General features: G+C 36.3%; 4 protein-coding genes across 4 annotated transcripts; 3 read left to right on the top strand and 1 right to left on the bottom strand.

The window, feature by feature from the left end:
* Nucleotides 1-1790: 1790 nt before the first annotated feature.
* LOC119639486 (nucleolar protein 6-like) lies at nucleotides 1791-2431 on the top strand. The gene is made up of 3 exons (XM_038036895.1): nucleotides 1791-1972; nucleotides 2036-2290; nucleotides 2378-2431. The coding sequence occupies exons 1-3, from the start codon at nucleotides 1966-1968 to the stop codon at nucleotides 2410-2412; spliced, it is 297 nt and encodes a 98-aa protein (XP_037892823.1). The 5' UTR covers nucleotides 1791-1965; the 3' UTR covers nucleotides 2413-2431.
* A 1921-nt stretch (nucleotides 2432-4352) lies between these two features.
* LOC119639205 (zinc finger protein 26-like) lies at nucleotides 4353-7106 on the top strand. Its single transcript, XM_038036478.1, has 4 exons — nucleotides 4353-4725; nucleotides 4787-5525; nucleotides 5586-5654; nucleotides 5713-7106. Exons 1-4 carry the CDS (start codon nucleotides 4534-4536, stop codon nucleotides 6474-6476), a joined length of 1764 nt encoding a protein of 587 aa, XP_037892406.1. The 5' UTR covers nucleotides 4353-4533; the 3' UTR covers nucleotides 6477-7106.
* A 1294-nt stretch (nucleotides 7107-8400) lies between these two features.
* On the top strand, nucleotides 8401-9284 carry LOC119639100 (mediator of RNA polymerase II transcription subunit 28). The gene has a single exon (XM_038036299.1). The coding sequence runs from the start codon at nucleotides 8521-8523 to the stop codon at nucleotides 9139-9141; it is 621 nt and encodes a 206-aa protein (XP_037892227.1). The 5' UTR covers nucleotides 8401-8520; the 3' UTR covers nucleotides 9142-9284.
* A 183-nt stretch (nucleotides 9285-9467) lies between these two features.
* LOC119639341 lies at nucleotides 9468-24857 on the bottom strand. The gene is made up of 9 exons (XM_038036645.1): nucleotides 24550-24857; nucleotides 23276-24398; nucleotides 20253-23214; nucleotides 18995-20109; nucleotides 18554-18910; nucleotides 18247-18495; nucleotides 11910-13980; nucleotides 10961-11836; nucleotides 9468-10900 (listed from the first exon to the last, which is right to left on the bottom strand). Exons 2-9 carry the CDS (start codon nucleotides 24317-24319, stop codon nucleotides 9807-9809), a joined length of 9768 nt encoding a protein of 3255 aa, XP_037892573.1. The 5' UTR covers nucleotides 24320-24398; nucleotides 24550-24857; the 3' UTR covers nucleotides 9468-9806.
* Nucleotides 24858-25823: the final 966 nt, after the last annotated feature.

Raw genomic sequence — 25823 nt, 5'->3', positions numbered from 1 at the left:
ACCCCGTCAGTGTATTAGTTAAGAAAGGTGTCAATTTCAGACGTATTCCCTACAACTCTGCTGTTAACATTCATCATCATCAAAACTATGAACCTTAAACTGAACTTTTCATAGTATCATGCTATTTTCCACCCAGTCTCGATGTAAAAACCTTTCGTGATAAGATGCAGAGATTATGTGACTTTCTCGACGGCGAACAAAATGTGATTCAAGCTGGAGATTTCAATGCTAGGTATTGCCTGTATGGTGATCAAGACTCGACCAACAAAGGCAAGATCCTTGTAAATGCCATCAATTCCAGCAACCGGAGCGGTCGCACGCCGAGCAGTGTCTTGGATCTAACTTTCTCGAATTCAACTATTTTATCTTTCAACTGGAACACGTCCAATGTTTCCATTTGCAAAAGTCAGCACTCCCCCATTTTATTCCACAGTTGTAACAATTCCGCTAAGCAAATAGAAAAATTCATCTCACGCAACTTCCTTTCGTCTGTCCAAAGTTAATCTTCCTTCCGATTTGTCACCAATTCAGTCTCTGACCAAGTCCGCTAGAACCAACTTTCCTCACCTAAACCTTGGCGGAACTCTTCCCTGTCAACACTTTCCCGCAAATACCAAGCTGCAAGGAAAAAAATGGCTAAATATGCCAATCCAGCCAACTACATTGAATATATGAAAAGTTAGAAAGGCAAAAAGGATACATAGAGCTATCGAAATTAAGGAGTTATATGGTAACGGTAACCCACGTTCTTTCTGGAATTACATCAATGGTCATCGACATACTAGTCGAAAATTAGGCGGTTGTGCTGTGTAGAATGACCACGATAATAAAAGATACTTCGATATGCTCAAGAGCTACATTCCAAGTATCAATCCGATTACAATACCTTCAATTCCTTTTATTAGTCTCAACAACACACCTTTTTCATTGCATGAGCTAATGCGTGTTTTACATTCCAGAAAGAAGGATACTGCTGCAGGTTGTGATGGAGTTAAGTATGACATGCTCAGAGCACTGTCTGGACGAAGCTTTAGCATTCTCTTGCATGCAATTAACAACTGCTGGTTCACCAACTTGATATCCTCAGATTTGCGATGCATCGAAATAGTTTCCATTGCTAACCCAGGTAAAGATTTAAATGATATAAGTAACTTCAGACCAATTTTACTAATATTTATGTTCATAAAGACTATCAACCTCATGGTTAAGGGGAGACTAAGTGATTTCTTGAAAACTGAGAACATTATTCCAGCTCGTTCTTACGCCTATCAAAAACGCAAATGTACGAATATGTGCGTTAACGAACTATCTTTTCTAATAGTTAGCTTAAAAAAAGCTGGTAAAATGGTTGTAATTCAATGGTGTGTTTCCTTGGACATCAGCAAAGTTGAAATATGTAGTGGTACCCCACAGAGTAGTTGCTTAAGCCCCATACTCTTTAATCTATTCACAGCCTCTTTGCAAGATCTTCAAGATAACAAAACTCACATTTTCCAATATGCAGATGATTTCTTAATTGTATCTGCGGTCTCATTTTTTCAGCTGCTGTCAATAATCTCTCGATGAAAGATAATTTTTTTTTCGATGCATGCGCCGATCTTAGTTTACATTTTAACCCCAGAAAAGCAAATATCATTAAACTTTATTAAACTTGATTAAACATTATTAAACATTTCGAAAATTGATTAAACATCATTAAACTGCAAATGATGGAATTAGTTTAAAAAAATCAACCGCCGGTGGTCTTCTTCGATGTGTGTAGGGAATACTTCCCTATCAAGGTCGTAAGTTACTGTTCTTCGATTCTCTCTGCGAGTTTGTACTTTACTTTGTCGATGAGGAAGTAATCATTTTCAGGCCTGGAGCCGCCACACGAACTCTACAATAGAAACTTCCTTAGTCGATCTACCAGCTCCATTACATCTGGTGACGGCCGGATCCTTATCCTAAGCTTTTAATGATAACATGGAAGGCAAGATGAGTTTGACAAGAATTGTTTGTATATATAGTCAATAGCCGTATTTTTTCTATTTAGTTTCAGAAATTACTGATTTGGAGCAACGGTTTAATGCAGAGCGCGACCATTTTCCGCCCCTTTGCATTGTTACCAGTTATGAACAACCACATTGCGGTAATATATGGTCTTCGGCAGAACAACCAAATCCTTTTGTGTTAGCCAGGGTTACACTTTTGGCTAGACAATGCTTAGATTATTTGGAAAGATCTTTAATATCCCCCGCGCAATTCATTAAGCCGTCCAGACTATTTACGCCCTGTGGAGCAATTAAGGGTAACTTTATTATATATGTATAACTTTATTAATTTTTCTTTTTTTGTTTTGATGAATTATTAATAAAAGCTCTCTTTCTCTACTCAGAACGCTTTTTCAATTCGCTGTGCTTACTTCAATAGCAGCTATCACTGCTGATGAAAAAAAAAAGGGAATACAAACAATTGGGACATTTCTTCAACATCAAGCGCACGACGCACGATGCATTGTGTTGTTGTATTTTCGGGATAGGAGATCAAATTTGTGGGAATTGATAAATCATATGCTTTGTATGTACACAACAAATAAAGAAAAAGAAATAAAAATAGAAAACGAAGCTAAAACAATTTGTTCTAAAGTTGGCAGTTATTTATTTAATTTGTGGGTGTTTATTTTGCACTAATTTAAATCTCTTTTATTTTATATAGTTTAAAATTTTGATTTATACTCTATATTATTTCATAAGAAATGAGCAACAAGCTATAAAAGTGATTTATTTTCAGATAAAACATATTTGTCAAATCAGTTTCGCCAAATCCACGTTTAACATGCGCGTTTATTTTTAGTATAATTAATCTTAATGAAAATATATTCTTTCAATACATTTTCGCGACATAATGTATATTAGCATAAGCAATTATATTTTATTATTAGTGTAAGCATTTATTTTAACTGACCTATTTTTATTATTATTACTATTATTATTATTATTATTAATTATTATAAATTTAGCCAGAGAATAAATTCTAAGACTGAAGTCTTAAAGCACTAGCATCTAGGGCTATCGGCTTTTTTATTAAAAAACTCTACCGCACTTGAGGTTTGAACCCACGACTATTGAGTTCCTAGTCGAGACTCTTGCCTACTCGGCCACTCAGGCGGATGACCTATTTTTAATTATAACTAAAGTAAGTATTATTTGCTGTAATATTTTAGTATATAAGTTGTACATTTTAAAAGATAAAATTAGATGAACACAGATAAGAAGACTCCTAGTCTACTAGTAGACTCCAGGATGGAAAAATTACCAAATGTTTTCAATTACTTCAAGATTTTGCTCGTCTTATAGATCAGATACGCCGCGAATACCGCGAAACCTAATCTGCCGGTTTGCGGGAATGATTTTATAAGATATTGCATAAAAAAATTCTGAATTACAAGTCACCATACTTCTTCCATTTTCTTTATTACTATTTATATAACTTGAAAATCTTGCTACCCGCCCGTGGTGTTGAAATTTGCATCAGGTTAGCAAACCTTGGTTTAACTGCGTCAGCGAAGTTTACGCTCCTGCTATTAAATTGATTTTTCTTCATTTCATTGATCCATTAAAAATTTAATTCGTTTTTACACTATTACACTAATTTTTTCTGTTGTCGTTTTTCTTACACCTGCTATTCACGTTTTTGTCGATTTTTTGTTCTTCTTTCTCAAACTATCGCTGTTCATTTTGAATTAACTATGTGCAAAATTTACCTAACGGTCGACTGCCACGTCAAAAACAAAAAATAATTCCAGACAATAATTATGAAAGTGTAGCGTATTTAGCAACAAGTTCGCCTCTCTGTTCCAACAAGTTCGCCTTCCTGTTCCAACATGTGCCACCAATTTAATTAGCGAGTTTGTGATCACTCTGTCGGACGTTTTCTTAGAGTTGCCATAATCATTATATCACGAGTTTGTACTCTCGAAGCTCTTAAATAATAAGTTTGTTCTGTTTAAATAAACGGGACGAAGGATGGAAACGGCGCGCTCCTGTACCCCGTTTTATTTATAATATTTTAGGTATCCTATAAGATTTTGTGTTAATTGTCTTTTAAGAGCCATACTCCGTTCGCTGTGGACGCGATTTAAATTAGTTCAAAGTGGAATACACATATCCATGCGAAGTCTTAAAACAATTCGGTATTTCAAACCTCTTTCATTTTCAATTATATGAATTTTATAATTTTTGCTTTCAAAGTTAATAAATTTTAACGAAAAACTACTACATTTTAGAAGTTTGCACAATGTAGGGATTAGGTAGTTTCTTTATCTTGGCAATCTGCTAAATTTTTACAACAACGCCAAAATAAAATTTTTCTGAAAACCCTTCTAAATACCCATTGTAAGGTTGCAAAAGTGCACTTAATAAAAATAAAATTGTGGGGATTTGCGAAGATCCTCATCTATGAATTTGATGAACGGTTCTACAAACGTTTCTCATAAGCAAGAACTTAAATATTAGCAAAAGTTGAAAATTTGTTGCAATTAGACGAAAAGCAATGGCTGCTGTAAGCTTCCATACTGAAATTGCAAGCGACAAAGATAGCATTGCCGACTCGATAGAAGCATGTCGAACCTGTGGTATTTATTATATGGTGAACTCGAATTACTTAAAGCCATTGTTCCATTTGCCTGTAGAAAACACAGAAATGATGCTAATACGCTTAGAACTAAGCAGTTGGAATATTGAGGTAAATATATCCATGCAATAGAAATATGTTAATGGACCATTGAACGCAATACCGTTTCCAGATAGATGAAAATGACGGTCTTCCTCAGCATGTGTGTAGTAGTTGCATACATGAATTTCAGAAAATATTTAAATTTCGCAGTTGTTGTGTAGAAACACAAGAGCAGTTTCGTCTTTTTAATAACTTAAGACAAGGCAATCAAGCAAATATGAAAATAAAAACAGAACTGCCAGATCCGGACGAAGAAAATGTGTGCGATTTTATTTATATTAACGATTTAAGCGATAATGAATACGACGGCGCAACCGCTACGCCGTTCAATATACCACATGCACCCATAAAAGAAGAGTTAATTGAAGCCGCCACAGTACCGATTGAAAACACTGTTGATCAGCCGTTGAGCATGGCGGAAGCTTCAATGAGTATTTTATCTTCAAACATACAACAAGCGAATTCGAACGTATGTGGTAGTTTAAAAAATGAAGACACTAATGCGGAAGCTAAGCCGTCACAACCAACCCACGTCGAATGCCACTTATGTCAATATATCTCGCGAAACCAGGAAACACATCGACTGCATATGAGCCGCGTACACGAAATCAAGGATTTGGAATGCCATATATGTGGAAAAGAATTCAAAAATTCGACTATTGTTCGCTTGAAATTCCACTTGAAATGGCATAATTTAAATAAACACATACGTTGCTCTCAGTGTGGTTTCGTGTGTAAATCTCGCAACGCCTTAAAAGAACACATCCGCGCGTTACATGCTAGAATCAAGTGCAAATTATGCGGAAAAAGTAAATTGTCCGAAGATAAAAACATTTTGTTTATTGATATAAAATAATTTTCTCTTGCAGTGTTGATAGCTAAAAAAATGAAAAATCACATGCGTCAACATGAGTTAACTTGCCAATGCTGTTCGGAAGGTTTGTAAAATTGCACTTAACTGCAACACCGTAGTATTTATTTTGACTTTTCCTATAGTTTTCCGAGAAGAGAGTGATCTGGAGAGGCACTTGTGGCAAACGCATGCTATTGAATGTCAGCAAGGAGGCTCAGGCTTAAATGCTAAGCCTAACGATGAGTCAGAGCTGCACAATGCAGAAGAAAGTGTAAATATAAATGATTGTGCACTGAACTGTGCTCGTTGCGATGAGAAGTTTGCACAACAATCTGAACTGGAACTGCATTTAAAACAGCAACATTCTCAAAACAACGTAAATTTACTAGAACTGGGTGCACAAGCTATCGGGGTGACGTCAGGATCATTCGCAGTTTGCGTTAATGAAGATGTTAGTGATACCACTTGCTCATTTGGGACTTATGATAAAAAGTTGAAAGAAGAAATTTACGTTTCTGCAGCTGACCTGTCATCCCATCCAAATGAAGGATTAGACGCGACAACGTTATCTCAAACCAATAACATATTCGATAAAAGCACTGAGGAAGAAAGTCTTGATAATATAGAAGATAATTTAGAGCATGACTCAACACAGTCGGGAAGCACAATTGAAAATGGCTCGGAGAACAATGGAAATTCTTACGTAAATGCAAGTACGCATTCGTTTGCTTGCGCTAAATGTACGCTAACGTTTGCGGCCATAGAACAATTGCGTACACATTATGAACTACATTTGACAAAGGAGAAGCGCAAGTCTGAATTTAATTGTCACTTATGCGCAAAACGTTTCGATTTGAAATTCTCACTTAACCGCCACTTGAAGAAACACATGAACACATCAATCTAAATGTGGACGTTTCCTACTTTCTCGCTTTACGTTTTGTTTTAACGTGACATTTTATTAAAACATTACTAAAGTTAAAATGCCATAACACACTTTGTTAAATGCATACGCACTGAAGGATGCGTTTACTAGAAATGTCCTTCCGATTTGACCATTCACATTCACATTATTGTTCAAAGATTTCGATAAAAAGCTAAATTTTGTTATATATATATTATATTTTAAATTGTAAAAAAGACAGCTTAAAATTTTAGTGCAAGAAATGGTATATATAATCTGTTCACAAATATGCCTACGGGAAAAAAATTGACTTATTGCATAAAAAAGATGATAAATTAAAAGAAGCGGTCAGCGTAAAAAACAAAAAACGAACAAATATATGTCCGTAGCTTGAAAAGTGCTTCGCAAATGTCGAGGAGGGATTATAGGCGGGGGTATCAAAGATTCGCCCTAATTGCGGACATGATCTCACCTTGATTTATAAGCAACTTTTCTTTCAGTTAACCTGTATACTTTCACTTTCAAATTTACAGGGTAAATGGACTTTTGTAATTTTTTTTTTAAATTTGCTTTAACTATAAGCGTTTTCGATCAGTGTAGAAATATCAAATGATGGCCTTTTTTTCGTGAGCATTATTTTGAAATAAAGCTGAATTCCTAACGTGCAAATCATTACAAATTTGCTAAAAAAAAGGTTTTTATAATGAATATTAATTATTCTTGTTCACTAAACACATATTAAGTAATCTCAATCAATTAATAGTAGGTATTATTAATATTAATGAAATTATATAAAAATAATCATTATTATAATTGACGCACGAGTAAGACTGTAGAGCCTGTTCCGACAATTGAGGATTATGAAGAGTAGTAATATAAACACACAGTTAGCATAATATGTGCGCTGTATAGGAGAAAAGCAAAATCATATTGTGCTAGAAATGTCGATGCAAATGCATGTAAAATAATGTAAGTGCTCCCAACTATTTCTAGTAGTTATAGCAGTAGTGCGTTGCAAGGCAACGTTAGACAAAGTAGATATTCATTGTCGAGGATGTCTGCTTCAAATTCAGCCACTTTGTCCTCCTTAGCTTTTTCCAAATATCGCCTCCGAAATTGTATTCCCAACTGCGGAAAAATTTTTTCTCTATCTTCCGGTTCTAATTTAAGTCTTTTTACAGCTTCTTCGATATGGAAACTATTTCATAATATTTGATTGTAAGTTTCCTCTACCATGGAAAATATTCCCCGACATGGAAACTATTTCATGTTTATATAAATGAATAATAAAAATTCCCGCATTTTAAGTACTATCTCCGCGCATCAAACGCAATTAAAATTATTTGCAATATAAAAAAATTTCTTCTGGGAAAATGGCAAAAGTATTTTTAAAGTGCAAACGGAAAATACGTATATGGAACTTCCACACATGGAATTGTGGTCAAGTAAGTGTAAAAATTACTAATGTACAAAAGAAAAAATATTTTGCAGCTTTTGTGACCAAACATAAGAGGGCATATAATGTTTTTTGTTTACAAGTAGTAATCTATTATTTACGCATATGTAAATATTTGTAAAAACTTCGTACACTTTAAGGTTTTTATATATTGATAATATTTCTTCTATAAAAATTCAACAAGTTCAAGTTCCGGCTTAATACAATCTTATAAAAGAAATAACAAGCAAATTATTAATCAATTAATTTGAGAAAAGAGCTCTTTCAGTATTTATTTAAACTAAGAGAAATCTCTTATAATTTGTATACACTCTCTCTCTACTTTAAGAAAATAAGAGATGAAACGAAACAAAATATATAAAAAAGAATTCCTACATTGCTTTGTTGGTAAACAAAACGAGAAAATGAAAAGGAAAATGTGAATTGATTGCCAAGTCACAAGCCTTGCGCTTCGCCCTAAAGTGAAATTTGTTTTTTAATATCACAGTACATATTTTTGCAACGTTGTTTTTATGAAAATTGGAAAACATTTTTCGACTTGGTGTTTTTGCGTAAAAAGGATAGGCATAAAATTAAAAGCAAACCTATTAGATGACTTCATCTTCAAACGTTAACAGTAATTTAATGGACGAATTTGAGGAAGCTTTTCAGAATTGTTTACTTTCGTTAACCAAACTTGAGGCAAACACTGGTTCAACAAAAGAGGAAATCGAGTTTGAAGCACAAAAGACTATTGACCGGTTCATTGATGTGGCCCGACAAATGGAAGCATTCTTTTTGCAGAAGCGTTTTCTTGTATCGACACTTAAGCCAGACCAGTTGATAAAGGACGAAAATCACGATTTACGTATTGAGATACAGCGTAAAGAAGCGTTACTCAATAAGCACTACAGCCGTTTAGAAGAATGGAAAGCTTGTCTATCAGATATACAACAAAATCCAAGTAGTTTAAATCGACCGGTAGTTGGTCCTGTCATACCTGGAGCAATGGGCGAAGGTATGCCAGGAACTTCAGCGCAAGGAGCTCCTATGGGGGTAGGAGCAGCAACAGGTTTAGTTATTCCTCAAAGATCGGGCATGTTGCCCAACATGGTAGGACAGATGGCACAAATGGCTGGTCAAAGTTCGCAACAGCATCTTCAAAATCACAAAATTCTGCAGGCCCAACAAATGCAACAACAGCTTCGTATGATGGGAAAATTACCCAAATAGTTCCTCTATTATATGCCGATTATAAGTTGATGTGTAGCGTTATAAAGATAAACAAGATATTTTGATATAATAATACATATATATATATACATATATATATTTGTATATTTATATATGCATATTGTATAGTCGCTTTTCTTCTTATTAACTTTATTTATCGGGATATCCTTCAGTTGCTTCTACTCTTTGCACATATATATCCATATATATCTATATATATATATCCATATATAACTATGTTCTAACATTTACTTTCTGATCTCGGTTAAATTAGAGTTACGCTTTTCAGACATATAATCAACCAATTTTCACAATAACTTTACTCTCTTATTAAATATTAAAATATGTTGATTAGTCAAGGATTTACGTACTAATTATAATTGAATGCACTGCAAAACGATATAAATGTATTGAAAGCTTTATGAAAAACGCATCAAAGCAATGTGGAAAATAAAAATTAAATCGTAAATTAGAACAAGTGTGGAGAGGACAAATATCAATTCAGTTTATTGAAAGATCAGTGCTATGTTAGAATAGCTTTGTGCTGTATGTGTAGGATCTTGTACGAAATAGAAAAACAAAAAACTAAAGACGAAAACTCTTAAAGTCACTTGAGTGAGGTTAGATGTTTATCTAAATATTTGAATATGTCTTCGCATAGGTTTCTAATCAATTTCGTAAACTTGATTGGGATCAAAGCCGGAAGCGGTGTGGGGTGGTATATTGGCTATAGGGGCTTGCATGGGATTAACTAAACCATTTCCTCCCGGTTGCTGCCCTGCTTGGAAATAGCCTGCTGCTGCTGGATTTTGGTTCACATACAATAACGGGTTCATATACATGCCGCTCGGGTGAGCCAAGGTCGCATGTAAGTTTAACAATTCCTTATACATAGAAGGGTCACCACTATTCATTTCTGTGTACAACTGCTGCAAATATGTGGGCACCAACTGTAGTATACCTGTCTGAGTCAATTCGGGATTATCTTTGGCTACCTTCATGTTTAATAGTTGCAATAAAACGTCGGTGCGAAAACCGAATATTTTATTGGATGTGACACTGCCCGAAGCGTTTCCATATTGGCCACCATACGCGTTGCGATCGTAGGCCATATATTGCGCCGTCTGCACTGTGCGCGTTTTTTCCGCTTCATATTCAGACCATGCTGCTTTACGTTCAGCCTCACTAAGATTTTCACTTTCTTCATTTTCCAGCAACGAATCGTGTTCATGGTACTTAAAAAGTAAGTGCTCATGTTCCGATAATAACTCTGCAAAGAGACGATCCTTAGGTAAAATGGGTATTTCACGAGGCATGCTAGGTTTTAATTCATAAGTATACAATTCCAATAGATCAGATTGATTATAGTGACGTGAAATTTGTTGCTCATCAATAACACGTTTAGCGGTAGCTTGTTTAGCTACCTGGCGTTCATATAGCTTTTGTTCCATAGTTCCCATGGCTATTAATCTATATATATAACAGGGCTTGTCTTGGCCAAAACGATACACACGAAATATACTCTGAGTATCATGTGAGGGATTCCATGACACATCAAAAATTACTACACGGTTTGCTGAAACCAAGTTGATCCCCAAACCGCCAGCTCTCGTGGAAATGAGGAAAAGACGGGCACGTAAATTTGAAGAATCATTAAATTTTCTGCACATAGTTTCACGCTGTTCTACTGAACAAGAACCATCTAAACGAAAGTAGTCTGTTCCCACACGCCAAAATCCTTTAAAGTCACCCACATCACCTTAAACGGAAAATGTTTTATAAAAATTAAATTCATTTTCTTTCATAGAAATTCATTTACCCTCATATTCGTGACCGCGTGTTTTGCTATCAATTAACGCTAAAAAATGTTCAATTGTATCCAAAGATTGCAACGATTGAGAAAATACCAAAACCTTATCACCAATAGCTTCACACTCTTGCAATAACCTCATTAAGATGACCAATTTAGGCGAGTGATTGATATTATTAAGTTCCTTTTCCGCTACAAAGCGCTTCCACCATTCCGAGGGATCGTCATTAGGTGGTGGCTGAACTTCTTCGCTATCACTGCCATCAATAACTTCGCCGAGCTCGCGGGCATTCTTGCGATAATTACGAGTCTTCACAACTTTACGTTTCGTATCGCCCGCACCACCTGCACTGCCAAATGATTTAGACGAGCATACTGAGGACTCTGAAGTTGACCCTATATCCTCTTCTTCGTCATCATTGTCACATATAAAATCATCCATGGAATCATTTTCATTATTCAAGACTTTCTTACGTATCACCGAATCACTATTGATGCGCATGTTCATGGGATGCGTCCAAATTCGTCGCAATTCTTGAAAGTCCTGAAACAGACGAGCTCCCTTGCCGCTCAAGTCTGAGCTAGTTATATCACGCTGATGCACCATATAGTGTTCATACAATTGTTGTTGTAATTCGGATAAAGTAGTGTACACAACGTACTCATGTTTAGGCGGCAAGTATGGCGCCAATACCGAGTAGTCTCGCCTTTGAATGCAACCTTCTAATAATTTGTGCAATATATGAGAGCGATGTTTCATTAAACGTATATCTCTTTCAGTGGAATCTGTATATTGGCCATTTGAAATGGGATTGACGAATCTATTTAGATACTCTTTATAAGTACCCAATAAATTAGGTTTAATAAACTGGATCATGCAGTAATCTATGTACGTGGAACGTTAAAAAACCGTTTTACAATATTAAGAACTCTTTCTACTGCAGTAATGACTACTTACATTCTTTAAGATTATTTTGCAATGGAGTGCCAGTCAACACAATTCGCCTTTTGGTGCGCATGCGTGTTACCGCTTTACTAATTGAAGTTTTCTCGTTCTTAAGCAAATGTCCTTCATCGCATATAACCAAATCGGCCCCAGGATTTACAAGTGAGTTTTGCAATTGTTCCCGTTGCTTTTTACGTAAACCTTTTGCTTTCTCATTAGCCAAGATGCGGTACATATCATAGCCCAATATGCAAACGCCGCCTTCTTCAAACCATTCATTCAATTTAAAAATTCTTGTTTGCTTATCCTTATATTTGGACATATCATAGATTTCAATGTTGCGTTTACGAGCAAAGCTCATCCAGTGCTTGAATTCACGCGCCCAGTTATTTAACGTACTCAAGGGAGTAATTACAAGCACACGTTCTACATTACTTTTACGTGAATTAGTTAATAATGTGTGGCTAAGAGTCACTATTTGCATAGTTTTACCCAATCCCATGCAGTGAGCCAATATACAACCCGACCCAGGCTTTTCTTGAGCATCTTTAATGGTTTCAAAACATGCATCCCACATAAATTTGACTCCCGTAACCTGGTGAGGTTTCAATTTTTTAAGCAACCCTCTGTCCACTTCCAGTAGCGTTTCTTTCGTTTCTGGATCAAAATCCAACACTAACTCTGTCACCTCCACACTATCTTGTTTTTCATAAATTTTGTTATAAAGTTTTTGACGTTCTTCTATACGCCTTCTTCTTTCTTCTTCCTCCTTAGTAGCGGTTTTTGTGCTCACATCAAGATCTTCAGTTCGCATGATTTTACGTATATGTTTGCGTTTATTTCCCCCCTTTTTCTCGTCTTCATCGCTATCATCACTAGATTCTCGTTTAACGCGCCGTCGCTTCTTTTTCTCTTTAGGTTCTGGTTGGAAATCCGAATCTGAGGCATTTGAATCTTTGCGGAAAACTCTACGTTTTCTCGTTGGCATAATCTCACTATCACTACTACTTTTCGCGACACCATCGGAATCCTCATTGTCATCCCCAGAATGATTTGATTCAGATATTTTTAGTTCGAATGCAAAATCAGAATCTTCTTCATCCGAAGTTTTCTCTTTACGTCTACCAGATGAAGTGGATGGTTTTTCAAACATGATTTCTTTGTTACCATACATCGTAGGCGAATTTCCCCCTTTACGACCCTTGCTTTTGTTCGTGATGTTCTGTTTTACGTTTAAAGGTAATGTGAAGCGTTTCAATTTCACCAAGCAACGTCTAACCGTAGATGGCGAGGGCGGTCCTAATGGTTTTTTAATGTGTTGTTTATCCCTTAAATTGCTTTTTCTTGTATGCTTCCCTTTTTCACTTTCGCTCGAAGATATTACCTCGACGTCTTCTTCACTCTCGGTGGAATCGAAAACTGCTACTGGCTTACAGGTAGAGCGACGCGGCAAACGCTTACTTTTAATGTTTTCAGATTTAGATTCCTTGTTTTCAGAAGAGCGCAGTAATGAGGCTTCTTCTTCCTCAGGCTGTTGTTGTGGTAGAGGTTTTTCGAGTAATTTTTCCAAAGGTACAATACGTAATTTAAAATTCGTAGTATTATTTGACGCTACACAGAATTTTGGCTCTTCTGCTTCCTTCCTTCCTTCCTTGGCAGGATCGGTCTCTTCTTCTCCTTCTTGATGTGTATCGTCTTTTTCCCCTCCTTCTTCGATTTTCTGATGTCGTTTTCTGATTTTTTTATTATTATTGCTTGGTGTTAAATTCGAGGTACTGGAGGAGAGCGACAAGGAAGTCGAAGACTTTGTTGCTGAATGTAAAGTGTCGTCACTGTATTTTGTACTGTTGCTATTGTTACAACTATCATCCTCCAATACCTCCAATACCTCGGGATCCTTCGCTACAGGTTTCGCTTTATTTAGTTTCAATTCGATTGAAGTTTCTTCAAAATCCTTACAATTCAACTGTGTTTTTATGGAATTTTCTTTGTTATCTGTGTTACATTCAACATTTTCTGAATTCTGAAGTTCAGTCGCTGTTGCTACAGTTGCCGTCTTTTCCTTTCCCATTAGATAGTTTTGCTTTGTAATAATTTAATTCTTCTTAGATGCTTTTATGGTTGGGACTCTTCCTTTCAAAAGACAAAAAAATAAATAATTTATATTCGAAACTTCAATGAAAAATACACATAGAACCGAAGAAAAACTGATTGGACGACACATTGCACACATAATGAACCTTGAATTGAAATTATTAAAATTTAAGTTAGCCGTCATTGAATATATGATACCTTCCATTTATTGCATTATTTTGTTGATTTGCTCACATATTCCATGCATTTTATCATAGTCAGATAGCAATTGGAAGCTATCTGCACAAAGAATACTGAATTTGGAGCCAATGATTTGCTAGGGATATTGATATTCAAAATTCACTATCATCTTAACTAAAAGGTTTACACGGGTTCAATGACGCTCCTAATATCTGTAATACATTCTGTAGCACTTTTATTCATCTAACATTTTTTAGTGAAAAACACAACAAAATAAAAAAAAAATTTGTTGAGTAGCAGCACTTTTCTCTTTTCCAAAAAGGGTGTCCTATCGCAAAGCTTACCATTTAAAATTTTATTTTTACTACTCATTACATGAAAACCAAGATTAAAAAATCTCATCATTATTTCGTATGCTTTTATTTCATTCTTTGAGGAACTTCCTTCGTTTTTATTTTTTATGTTTGCGGCGGCGTTACAATTTTCTTGCGGAGTTCTTGTTCTTTCCTTGTCACTAGCACGCCTCTACGTACTCTATTTAATTGAAATCTTTATTTAAATTTAAATTATTTTATTTGCATAACAATTCTTGCAGTTCGTTTACTTTATTCTATTATTTTATGGTGTCGAAAATGCATTGCAATTGAAAAAGTTCACAAGAAAGCCGCTTAAAAACTCTGTATAAAAATGTTTTCAGGTATAGAGAGCGAAAGATTACCAAATCTACTAAATTTTCATTTGCTTTTGTAAATATGTGGGGAATTATTTTTTGCTCATGTGAAATGCAAAATAAACGCAGCCTCATTTAAATTTAATTCCGAAAACATTTCAATAGACTTTGATCATGTAGTTGAGAAAAGGTAATAAAGTGACGTAAAAAGTATTTATACGCGTTTTTACTTTGTTGATATATTATTTTACCACAATTGCATTGAAACATAGCTTTTAAAAGTATTGTCCCTATATTGTCCCTATTTCCTATAGTTAATGCAGTTGGCATATCCTCTTCGAACGGCTGAAAAGGACGTTTCAAAATCCGCTGAAATTGTATTGATACGTTGTTAAAAAAGCGCCATAAAGTTTGCAGAATAACTTTAATATGTTTACACTGCGTTGTAAGCTCATCGCAAAATATTAGTCATAATTGATTGACTCAGACTAAATTATAAGGGTGTTAACGCTAAAATTAAGGATAATTAAGGATAATGCTGCAAAATAAGCAGAAATGAGCTTATAAAAAAAATATTGTCTTAAATTTTGCTCTAACCATTTTGGGCAATTTTATGGACGAAGGTATGCAGAATTTTTGTGTTTAAATCAGAATCGTGGCTAATAATGTCTATATGAATTTACTTTCGGCTGTGTCATTTACTTTCGCTTATAATTTTGTACAGGTGTTGTAGGAGCAACCCAGAGAATATACGGGTACATTTTTATCATTCCATCTCTTGCAGTTTATAAATAACGAACAGAAAATAAAGTTAGTAGTTAAGTTTTACTGCAGTCGTGGCCTTTGGCCGATTCACCCCATTTTCAATTCAAAGAATTGCCAATGTTTCTATCCAATTTGAAGCCGATAACGTCGTTTCTGTCACCTGGGGGACTGTTTACCACAGGACATTACATAGACAGACGGACGAATATTCTTAAATCGGTTTAGAATCTGCTGCTGATCAAGAATATATTTGCTTTATTGGTTCCTGAGCTTTCCTTCTGTGTGTCACAAACATATCGATGAAATGAATATTTCTCGCATCCTTCAGTTCAACGAAACAGCATTAAATATTATTATTGAATACGAATGCTCTTACGTAGTTATAATTTTTGCAAAAAAAAGAGAAAGAAATGAAAAGCCATATATTAAATATGGCGTGTGCTTCTCATTATTGAGCAAATATTAGTGACCAACAGGAGCTTAAACGTTGGGACGTTTTCTCCCGCTTTTGTGGAGTGATTCGTCATTTATAACATAGTTGGGAGGCGTTGTACATATTATTCGTACAAATTTGCAAATAAAATAACTCAAGTATGGAGCGTAAACAAATATGCTTGAGATATAAACAAAAACGAAAAGCCCGACAGAAACGTGTACGAACAGACGACACCTTCGGTACAGACAATTATGCACATACATTTAAGCAAATTAAATCGAGTTTTGATCTATGTTAAATATATTAAATCGAGTTGCGATCTGCGTTGAAAATATAAACCAAACAGCAAGGAGTTACTGTACGTATGTGGGTTTATCGAACAAAACGTTGTTGTTTGCTCAAAAGCAGCAAACAGCAAAATAAATTTTACTGACAGAAAAATTAAAAAAATCATGGAAAATATATGGAAAAGCAAAGCAAACTCAAAAACAAAATTAATTAAAAAAACGCATATTTTTGGAATATTTAATAAACATTTTAAGTAAAAATAAAATAATGTTTATAATAATGTTTGTTAATGGCTATTCGTATTTTCTTAATTTTCTGTATTGAATGTTTAAGTTTAGTCAATATGAACTGCAAATTTGAAAATTCATATTAGGAAGATAAGAACAAAGGCAAAGAACTTTGAGCTAAAAAGTCCAATCAATTTCTGTCACACCAGAATTTTAATGCGAAGTATATCAACTTCACAAATTGAATTGCCACATTATTGTGGAGCGATCCCGTGTAGCCCAAAATGTACGTGAAAAATTTGAAAAACGACTAAATGCACATAACGCTTCGTACGTTAATTCAAATGATGGTAGTTCATGGATGGTGGCTTTATTTACTTCGAAGACAAAAGTGAAGCAACAAGCAATGGCGTATACATAAGTGAAGCGATTGATCGCCTTTCCACAGTTTTAGTCAGTTTTTAATCAAATAATATCTTTCTTGCAGCCTACAAGAGCAAGCGGCGACATAGATAATTTTTCTTCGTTTTGAACATAAATTTGTTTCGCCAAATTGCGACATTTTACAAGAAAAGCGTAAAGTAAATACAATCGTTCAAGCGCTTGAAAGATTAAAGAGTTACGCAAATGACCCGAGGTTATTAGAACCGAGAAAAGTGCCACTGAAAAGCAACAAAAGAATAGCAGTAGCGCCAATTTTTAATGAAAGTCCATGTTTCAAAGATTTTCCTTAGAGAAATTTAAAATGTAAATATACTATGTTCAACTATGATTCAACCGTTAGAAGGTATTTTTTCTATAAACCATCTAAAGGAAAAAACCAGCTAACGACTTTTAGCGAAAAATCAACAGCGATTAATAAAATTAATACTTTGACTGGATCCGTCGATAAACGACAACAGTGATAGATGGATATAGAAGGTCAATTGACATTTGATGCTTTAGCGAAAGGAAGCTTTTCCGAGTGAAAGTAAGAGAACGTCCACCGTATTAAAACTCGCTTAAGTGATATTCTATTTCCTATAACAAATGATAAAATGAAAAATATCACAAGAAATTGCTTTCTAAGCACATAATTTGCACAGCTTCCCAGCAATTGATGCTTTTCAGTCTCTGCATAAGGAAATGTCGAGCAGTTTTTTTTTCGACATGAACACAGAATTGCTATTTAGAATATAATACTCATCTGTTGTCTCTTTACATATGAGATACGAATTTATTTATGTTACATGTTTTTGTATGTATTTTATCTTTATATCAAATTAAATTCCTACAATTATTGTTTAAATTAAAAAAAAAAAAAAAGAAAACGATTAAATCACTATAGGTCAGCAAGATAAATTAATTGTCTGCATTATATCATTGTTTTAGTATGCATCTGCTATAACAGATATCGGATATCGGTTTAGCAAGTTATGTAAAAGCAAATTTTAAATATGCTCGGTTATGTGTTACATTAATCAAGAGCAAATATATCATGCCGATATAAGAGTTTAATTCAGCGAGTGTACGCATATAAGTGTACATGTTTTTATAAGTATGAGTGATATATTTATATATACATATTACGCTTGACGCACGAAAGCCATGAAAAGTTTACAGTGCACAAAGAAAATAATAACTGAAATGCTTTACGATTTTCTCATTATTTGCAAAACAAGTGGGGAGGTGGGAGAAGAACGTGGCCTATTCATTTGTTGTTGCCGTTGTTGATGCGCTCGTAATCGTCGCGGATGTTATGCTGTTTACTTTTGTATTGCTGTTGTTTGAATTAGTAACCGAAACGAATTTCATGTTTTGCAAAGCTTTCAAGTTTAAATTGCTATTTTGAAATGTAGGTGAGAGAAATATTTGACCACCGCCTTGTACGGCTAAGACAACGCGATTCGGCGCTTGCGAAGAAAAACCTTTTGAGCTGCTTGATGTATTGTTGTTGATCTAAAAGGAGAAACATGAAACAATATTAGGAATATCATTATCATTCACTGTCACTAACTTGTTGAGTATTGCTATTTTGTATAACAATGTTTTTGTTTGTTGTTGCTGTTGCTGCTGCAGTTGTCGACGTCTGCAGACGTAGCGTTTGACCAGCAGAGCTGACTAATATGGTTTTTTGGGCTGCCGCGTTAGTGTTAGTGTTATTTTGTTTGCCGGAAATTTCCGCCGCTTTATTATTACTAATTGTTGCTAAACGATTTGTTATTATTTGAGGCATTTGCTGTACACGTAGCACTTGATTCCCCATAATAACGGTTTGTAGCGGTGCAGTAGTACCCCCCGTTGACGGAGACGTTATTGATGGCGAAGCTTTAATGACTTGCCCAGTTTTACTAATGGCTTGGGCTACATTATTCTAAAAACGGAGAGAATTGAACAATTAACAATAAAGGCCTTCAAGGCCCTTTCACTGCAAGGGCTTGAGGAATTTTCAACTTACGTTTGTGTGCTGCAATTTGACGGTATGGCTGTCGACTATTGAATTTGTACTCTCTTCTTGTGTGCTTAATGGCAATTGAGTTTTTACTGCTGTCATTAAAGGTTTGTTAGTTGTAGCCAAAATTACTTGCTTGCCTTGCAGATTTGCCAAACTGAAGTTACTAGTTTGTCCCGCGGCATTTATTATACGTATGGGCGAAGGAGAAGAAGAAGAGTGGGCTGCCATAGTTTTTGTTGTTAGAACTTTTGTGCCGGGTGTAAGCACACGTCCTACAGGCGAAGTAATAGTTTGCGTCGCTCTAACTGCGCCGGAGCTTCCTACGTGACCCTGGCCTGCTTGGGTGGTAATAACGCGTTGACCCATTGTCATATTACTGCCACTTAACGTTATTATGTTATTGTTGACACTTTGCGGCACAGAAACAATAGTAAATTGTGGTTGCCGTTGTTGTTGGTAAAGATGAGTTTGAGCTCTGGCTTGCACATTAGCGTTCACTTTTATAGGATTTACACCTGCTCCAATACGTAACGCCCCGCTTTGCTTCTGCATTAAATTCTCCAATGATATAATTTGCTTAGTTGGCGTGTTAGTTACAACACGTACATTGTTTGCACTTGATTCATTTTTCAATTGAGGACCCGTTTTGATAATCCGTGTAATTGCCGGTTGGTTTGGTAATCGTTGTTGCTGCTGTTGTTGTGCACCGTTGTCTTTCGTTATCACTGCAGCTAGTGTCTTTGCTATTCCTATTTGCTGTTGCTGTGCTGTTCCAATAGTGAAATTCTGGTTGCATATTGCTGAAATTGTTGATTGCTGTTGATGCTGAGGTTGCTGTGGATTCTTCCCGCCCACTATTTGCACAGTTTTAATTTGTATTTGCGGCTGAGTGTTACTCGATTGCTGTTGTTGTTTGAGATTTTGTATCAACACTCTCTGCTGTTGAGGCGTTAAATTAGCGGCGTTAATTGTCTGTATTTTGTTCAGCGCTGTTGTTGTGGTTGGCGCTGGCGCTGTCGATATGTTTGCAGTCGCACCACTAGTTGAGACAATTGGCACTTGCTGCAATACAATATTTTTCTGAGATCCTGTTGCTGACAAAATTGTGCCGGTATTACCTAATCAATGAAATGGATATAATATTTTCATAAAAACCGAAACGCGGGACTACATTAGTTGTTCCATTCACACCATATATATATATATATATATATATATATATATACAATGGATGCTGGCACAGAAAAACGTATCAACTTACCCAAGATCAGTCGTTGCGGTTTTGGACCGCTTACTGACGTTTGTGTGTTAGTTCCTTTTATCATAACATGTTGTTGTCCAATAATGTTCTTAGATTGTAGGCTGGCAAAAGCTTGACCGGGAATCTTGACAATTGAAGCCGACGTATTCGGACTGTTCGCAACGCTCGCAACACCCGAAACACTCCCAACACCGCTGCTATTTATCGTCACGATATTATTTGAATTGGTCTTGTTGTTAACGATCTGAAATTCTGGCGGCGTTTTTTGCTGCTGCGGATGCTGAATTCGATTTATATTATTTACCGAGGAAACAACTGTATTATTAGGGGTTGTTAAAATGCGTTGTCTGCTTATAATATGTCCCGTTGGTGTGCTAAGAAGAGATTTTACACCCGAAGCAGGAACCAAGCGTATGAAGTTCTTATTCGATGCTGATGCAGTAGAAGTGGGTGCCTGAATGTTTAATGTAGTGCTTGTCTGTTGAGAAAGGCCAACACCCATTGTATTTGCCAAGCTTATGGGCATTATAAGGCCGTGTTGCTGTGAATTTGTACGGTTTTGTATGGATTGCGTTTGTTTTACAGCTTGTTGTGGGGATTTTCCAGCATGTTTACTATGGTTCCCAGATGAAGATTGTTGATTCACTTGATTAATAATAATGGGCTTATTGAGAGCAACACGTTTGCCGCCTAGGGTTGCAGTTGCAGTAACCGGTGCTACTGATTGGTGTGATGAGTTTGTTATGTTTGTTATGTTCGCTTCGGCTGGCACAACGGAATTGTTGGCACTGGTTGCTACTTGTACTGTTTGCAAGCCTTGAGGTGTTGCTAAAATAATAGAGTTGTTTTTCCCCTCGTTACTAATGGCCGATCCTTTAGATTGAGGCATTTGAAAACTGTACTGCTTCGTCGCAGTATTTGCTGCAGTCAACGGCAAATTCGAGCTTCTTGTAATTTTTAATAAAGACTTTTGTTGCTGTTGACCGCTGGGGGATATGGAGTGATGCGGAATGTTGTATTTCAAAGGCGGCACCGGTGGACACTTATTGGTTAGAACTACATTTTGTTGCTGAGGAGATATTTGTTTTTGCAACTGCCGAGAATTGGCACTGTTTATCACTATTGGATTAGAAGGTACTAAAGCAGGCAACGATATTAAAGAACCGTTGTTGCTATCTCTGAAATTAGATGTTGGCATTTTATGCTCAGAAAGGGAATCTTCTGTTTTTAATGGAGTTGTCCTGGTTTTACGCGATGGCAGCTTTTTGGGTTTTCCTAATCCTTGATTCTGCTGATGTAAGCGTTCAAATTCATTTTCGGAACGATTGCGATGCAAGTATATCCAGATTTTACGTTTGGGATCGTAACGAACACATGGATCATGCTCAGTATGCATACGATCTAGGGCGCCACTTACAATGGTTTGTAAAACGTTTTCGGCAGCATCGCGGTTAATATATTGGGAGCATTTAAGCAATTCGGAAATATCGGCTCGAGTGCCTTCACCATTTGGTAGTCTGGCTGTAGCATCCCTTACTAGCGTAAGTATCGTAACGAAATTTGGGCGATCCCCTACCATCATACTATGACCTCGCGCTTTAGTCAAGGCCAACATTGGTGTATAGATGCCTTTCACAGGTCCTACTACGCTTTCGTATCCATGCATACGGTATGTGTATGCCTTATGAGGCTGTTCAAAACGTGCCCGTTCTTGTCGTTGAAATTCAGCAATTTCTGCTAACGTGGCTGGCCTAACGGTCCAAGACGTTGGGCATCGAGGGGGAGGTGGCGGGGGAGTAATTCCACCATTGCTATCATAACCTCCGCTAGAGTCTTCATTTTCTACTGGGCTCTTGTGCGATGTAATATCCATTTTCATTTCACTACTTTGTATGAACGGTAAAGCCCTTTCGCTTTGTTGCCGCCGCTTTTCCATCCAGGTCTTACACAAGCTGGATAAACGATTGTCGGAATCCCGGCCTGCACCTATCCATTGATAAATGTTTATTTGCGCTTTGAACTCTATATATGGGACATACTCTTCAGGTAAGCCGATAAAATCGCCCACCAAAAAATTAATGGCCGATCGCAATAAAGTGGACCAGTTATCGGTCAGAGAGTACCATTCGTTCAGGGCTGTGATTGGATTTCGTAGCCAGACTTCAATTTTTCCTTTTAATTCATCATAACGCATCCGATGATTTGGCGTAGCACAAAAAAAGTCCCGAATTAAGGAAAAATAGGAAGCATGGGTTTCTTGTATAAGTTCATTTGCGCATCTTGTTGGAGACGCAAAAATTTTTTGGTTACAAGTTTTCATCTGCTTTGTGTGATTGGCTTCCGTTAAGGGACTGGATTTAGAAATAGGTTCTAGTTTGGGAAGAGGGTGACTTGTAGTTACGCCTGGTGATATCGCGTCACTAGATGGCTGTTGCTGCACTTCCTGGGCATTTGGTAGTACTTCGTTGGATATCACGAAGGCAGGTAGAGTTTCTTCACATGTACTCGAAAAAGTCTCAACCTCTTCTTGTTGTAATTCCACTTCTCCGTCCAGTACGCTGAAATCTTCATTGTCTGCTGTTAACAAAGACGAATCGCCCATACACAATTCTATGTTATCCACATGACCGGAATTCGACATTAAAGGCAAACTCAAATTGGCATCCGTTGATAGTGAGTCCCTTCGACTCGTGGCGTTTTGATATGTTTCAGCTTTCTTCAAAGGCTGTATGGGTACCAGAGCAGGAGGTTCACTTAATTTTACATTGCTTTCTGCTGAAATGTCTGCTTTGGCACCAGTGCATACCACAGAATCTTTATTGGTAGATAGAACAGTACCATGTTTCGGTTTACGCCCTGGCGTTTTCCCCAAGGAAAGCACGCGTTTGAAATTGCCACCCACTTGGGCTCGTGCACAAACATCACGTAACCGTATATCCGACGTTTCGAACTCTGGCAAAGTCTAAAACAGAAAAACAATGAGTGGATAATAACCAAACAACAAGGCTTTCTAGTTTATTTACCGGTTCTGTTAATTTTCTTCGTTTATGTTCCCTTAAACATTCTCGGAAATTCCTATTGCACAAACGCACTACCTTGGATTTTAGTTGTGCACGGCAAGCGTCTTCATCGTCAAGATTTTCTTGTCGTTTAAAAAGAGTGCTGTAAATGCAACGGTCTGCAATGCTGTTGGTTGGCTTTAGATGGTCGCCAGATTCTTCAGAAGTTCGACTTGTAGAGAGCTCAAGCTTTAATTCTTCAGCAGTGAGATTATCTTCTTCGCCCTCATTAGCACTTAGATCTTCATCTCTGAACCCAAGCTGTTGGTTCATTTGCGAAATTTCGAAATAAAAACGTTTGCGAGCCCTAATTGCCGACAGTTTGTTATCAGCGTATAGTTGGGCAGGTTTAGGTCGCAGGACTGAATTTTGCGCGACTTTTAGCACCGCATCTGGAGCAGATTGATAAGCTGACTGCATCAAACGCTGACGTGATAGAAACAACTGCTTTGCCAATTGTGAGAGATGTTCACATTGCCGAAAACGTTGTTCCCGTCGCTTCGATTTCGCTATGCTTTGTCTGAGTTTTAATATGTCCGGTCGGCAATTCCCCTCCTCTAAATGCCGTTGCAAAGTGGCTAACGGGGATTGTCCGAATCGTTTTAATTCATCGCTAAAGAGCATAGAGATAGTCCGTGTTTGTTCTACAGCGGCTAACTGTTGCGGCAATAAGTGCGTAAATCGGGGTAAAAATTGTTGTAAATGGTTTTGCACCTGTACAGGCAACTCGCGCCACGTATCCAAGGAAAAGAATTCATAAAATATATTCTGATTCTCACAGAGACCTCTAGGTAGACTCAAAATCTCTTTAGTGATTTTAGCCAATTCTAATGAATCTTCCTCAGCCGAGTTGTCTTCATCTTCGGAGTCAGAAGATGACGACGTTATGCTTGAATCATCTGAGCTTGCGCTCGACGTAGACAAGTAATTTTCTTCCATTAACATCGCATTTCTTTCACATTGACTTGCTGCAACTTCCATTGATTCACTAAATTTCCCCTCCGACATTTGAATAGGAAATGATTTTCAAGCACAAACACACGCAAATACCTTCTAAGACCCTAACCTCGTCAAAGCACACGGTATTCTGAAAAATGATAACGCACGAAGAAAATATGAACTATTAATTACACTATCATTATGGCACATTTTTAACACCTCTTCAAGCAATTAAGTTAAAAGTTTTACATAAAATTTCTCTATACTTGTTTTAAAATTTTTTATTGCTCATTATGTACTTTTTATTCTTCTTTCACTGTGTCTCGCACATTCGCAGCCACAACGCCGCACACTCTAAACGGTGGCCAGTTGCATCATCAGGCGAAGATTACATTTTGCAGGCAAACAGCATATTGTTCGTTGAATATCTTCTTAGCGCCCTCCAGTTTACAGTTCTAGGACTTACCAATATCGAATTTCAGTGCCCAAAAAGGTAAACTTTTACAGCAGCACAATTAAATGCAAATAGCCTCGAAATTTATTTGTCGTTTTTTCCAACAATAAATGCGCAATTTACATGATTTTCCGTCGTTTCTTTCGCAATTGTCTGCTTGCTTGTGCTGCTCTACTCGTGTTTTTTTCACTCGATTGTAATTTTCTGAACATTTTTAAAAGCAAAGTGAAGTGTCATTTAATACAAACAATAGGCCATTTTCTGATTGGGGAATTTTTAAGATTGTGCAGCACTTTTGTTAAATTTTTGATGTATCGTGAAGTTAATTGATATTTAATTCCTTTCAATCGAAATGATGGCAATTAGAGCGTCTTTTTCATACTATAGCGGTTTTTTATACTGTTATGTTATTGCGAATTATTGAATGTCACGTATAAACATTGGCCTGCTTTTTAATAAAAGTTTCTGTTGACAATAATGAGGTATTATTCCTATTATTCCATAACGTTATGATAATTAGAGCATTTTGCATGTGTACGTAATACACGCACAAGAAGAAATAAAGGCAATTTATTTTAAATTTAAAAATTATTACACCCTTTTTTATATTATGTGATTTGCCATTTGGCTTTATAGAGTGCATTATTTTGTAAGAAAGGAAAGGCAATAAAGACCATTAATTTTAAAATATATTCAACAAATTGTTCTTTAGACAGCGATGAGTGGTATAATGATGAGATGAATGGAATGAGGTATCCAAATAATAGATCAAATAATAACCAAAAATATATCGAATGTATTTACCTGCATATATCTAATCAATCTTCTTTATCGCGAATCAATAAGCAAGCATGTTTACTTGTATAATAACTTTCTTATTGTAACTTTTTTCTAAATTTGTTGTTTACGTTTACGTCGATTTCGTTATTTTTGGCTCTAAAACTACATGTTTTGTCTTCATTTTCACGCAAAACAATATAGTAGCGCGGCTCGTCGTGGTGTATACCACTTGAGAGTTTTTAGCCCGGCAATGAAAGTGGTGCCATATTGTGTCAGCCCTCCGAATTTAAAAAAACAATAGCATTGGGATTATAGATGAACCATATAGAACTGACCTAT

This window comes from Glossina fuscipes, unplaced genomic scaffold (assembly GCF_014805625.2).
Source record: "Glossina fuscipes isolate IAEA_lab_2018 unplaced genomic scaffold, Yale_Gfus_2 112, whole genome shotgun sequence".
Classification (NCBI taxonomy): domain Eukaryota; kingdom Metazoa; phylum Arthropoda; class Insecta; order Diptera; family Glossinidae; genus Glossina; species Glossina fuscipes.
This window is presented reverse-complemented; position numbering and strand designations above follow the sequence as displayed.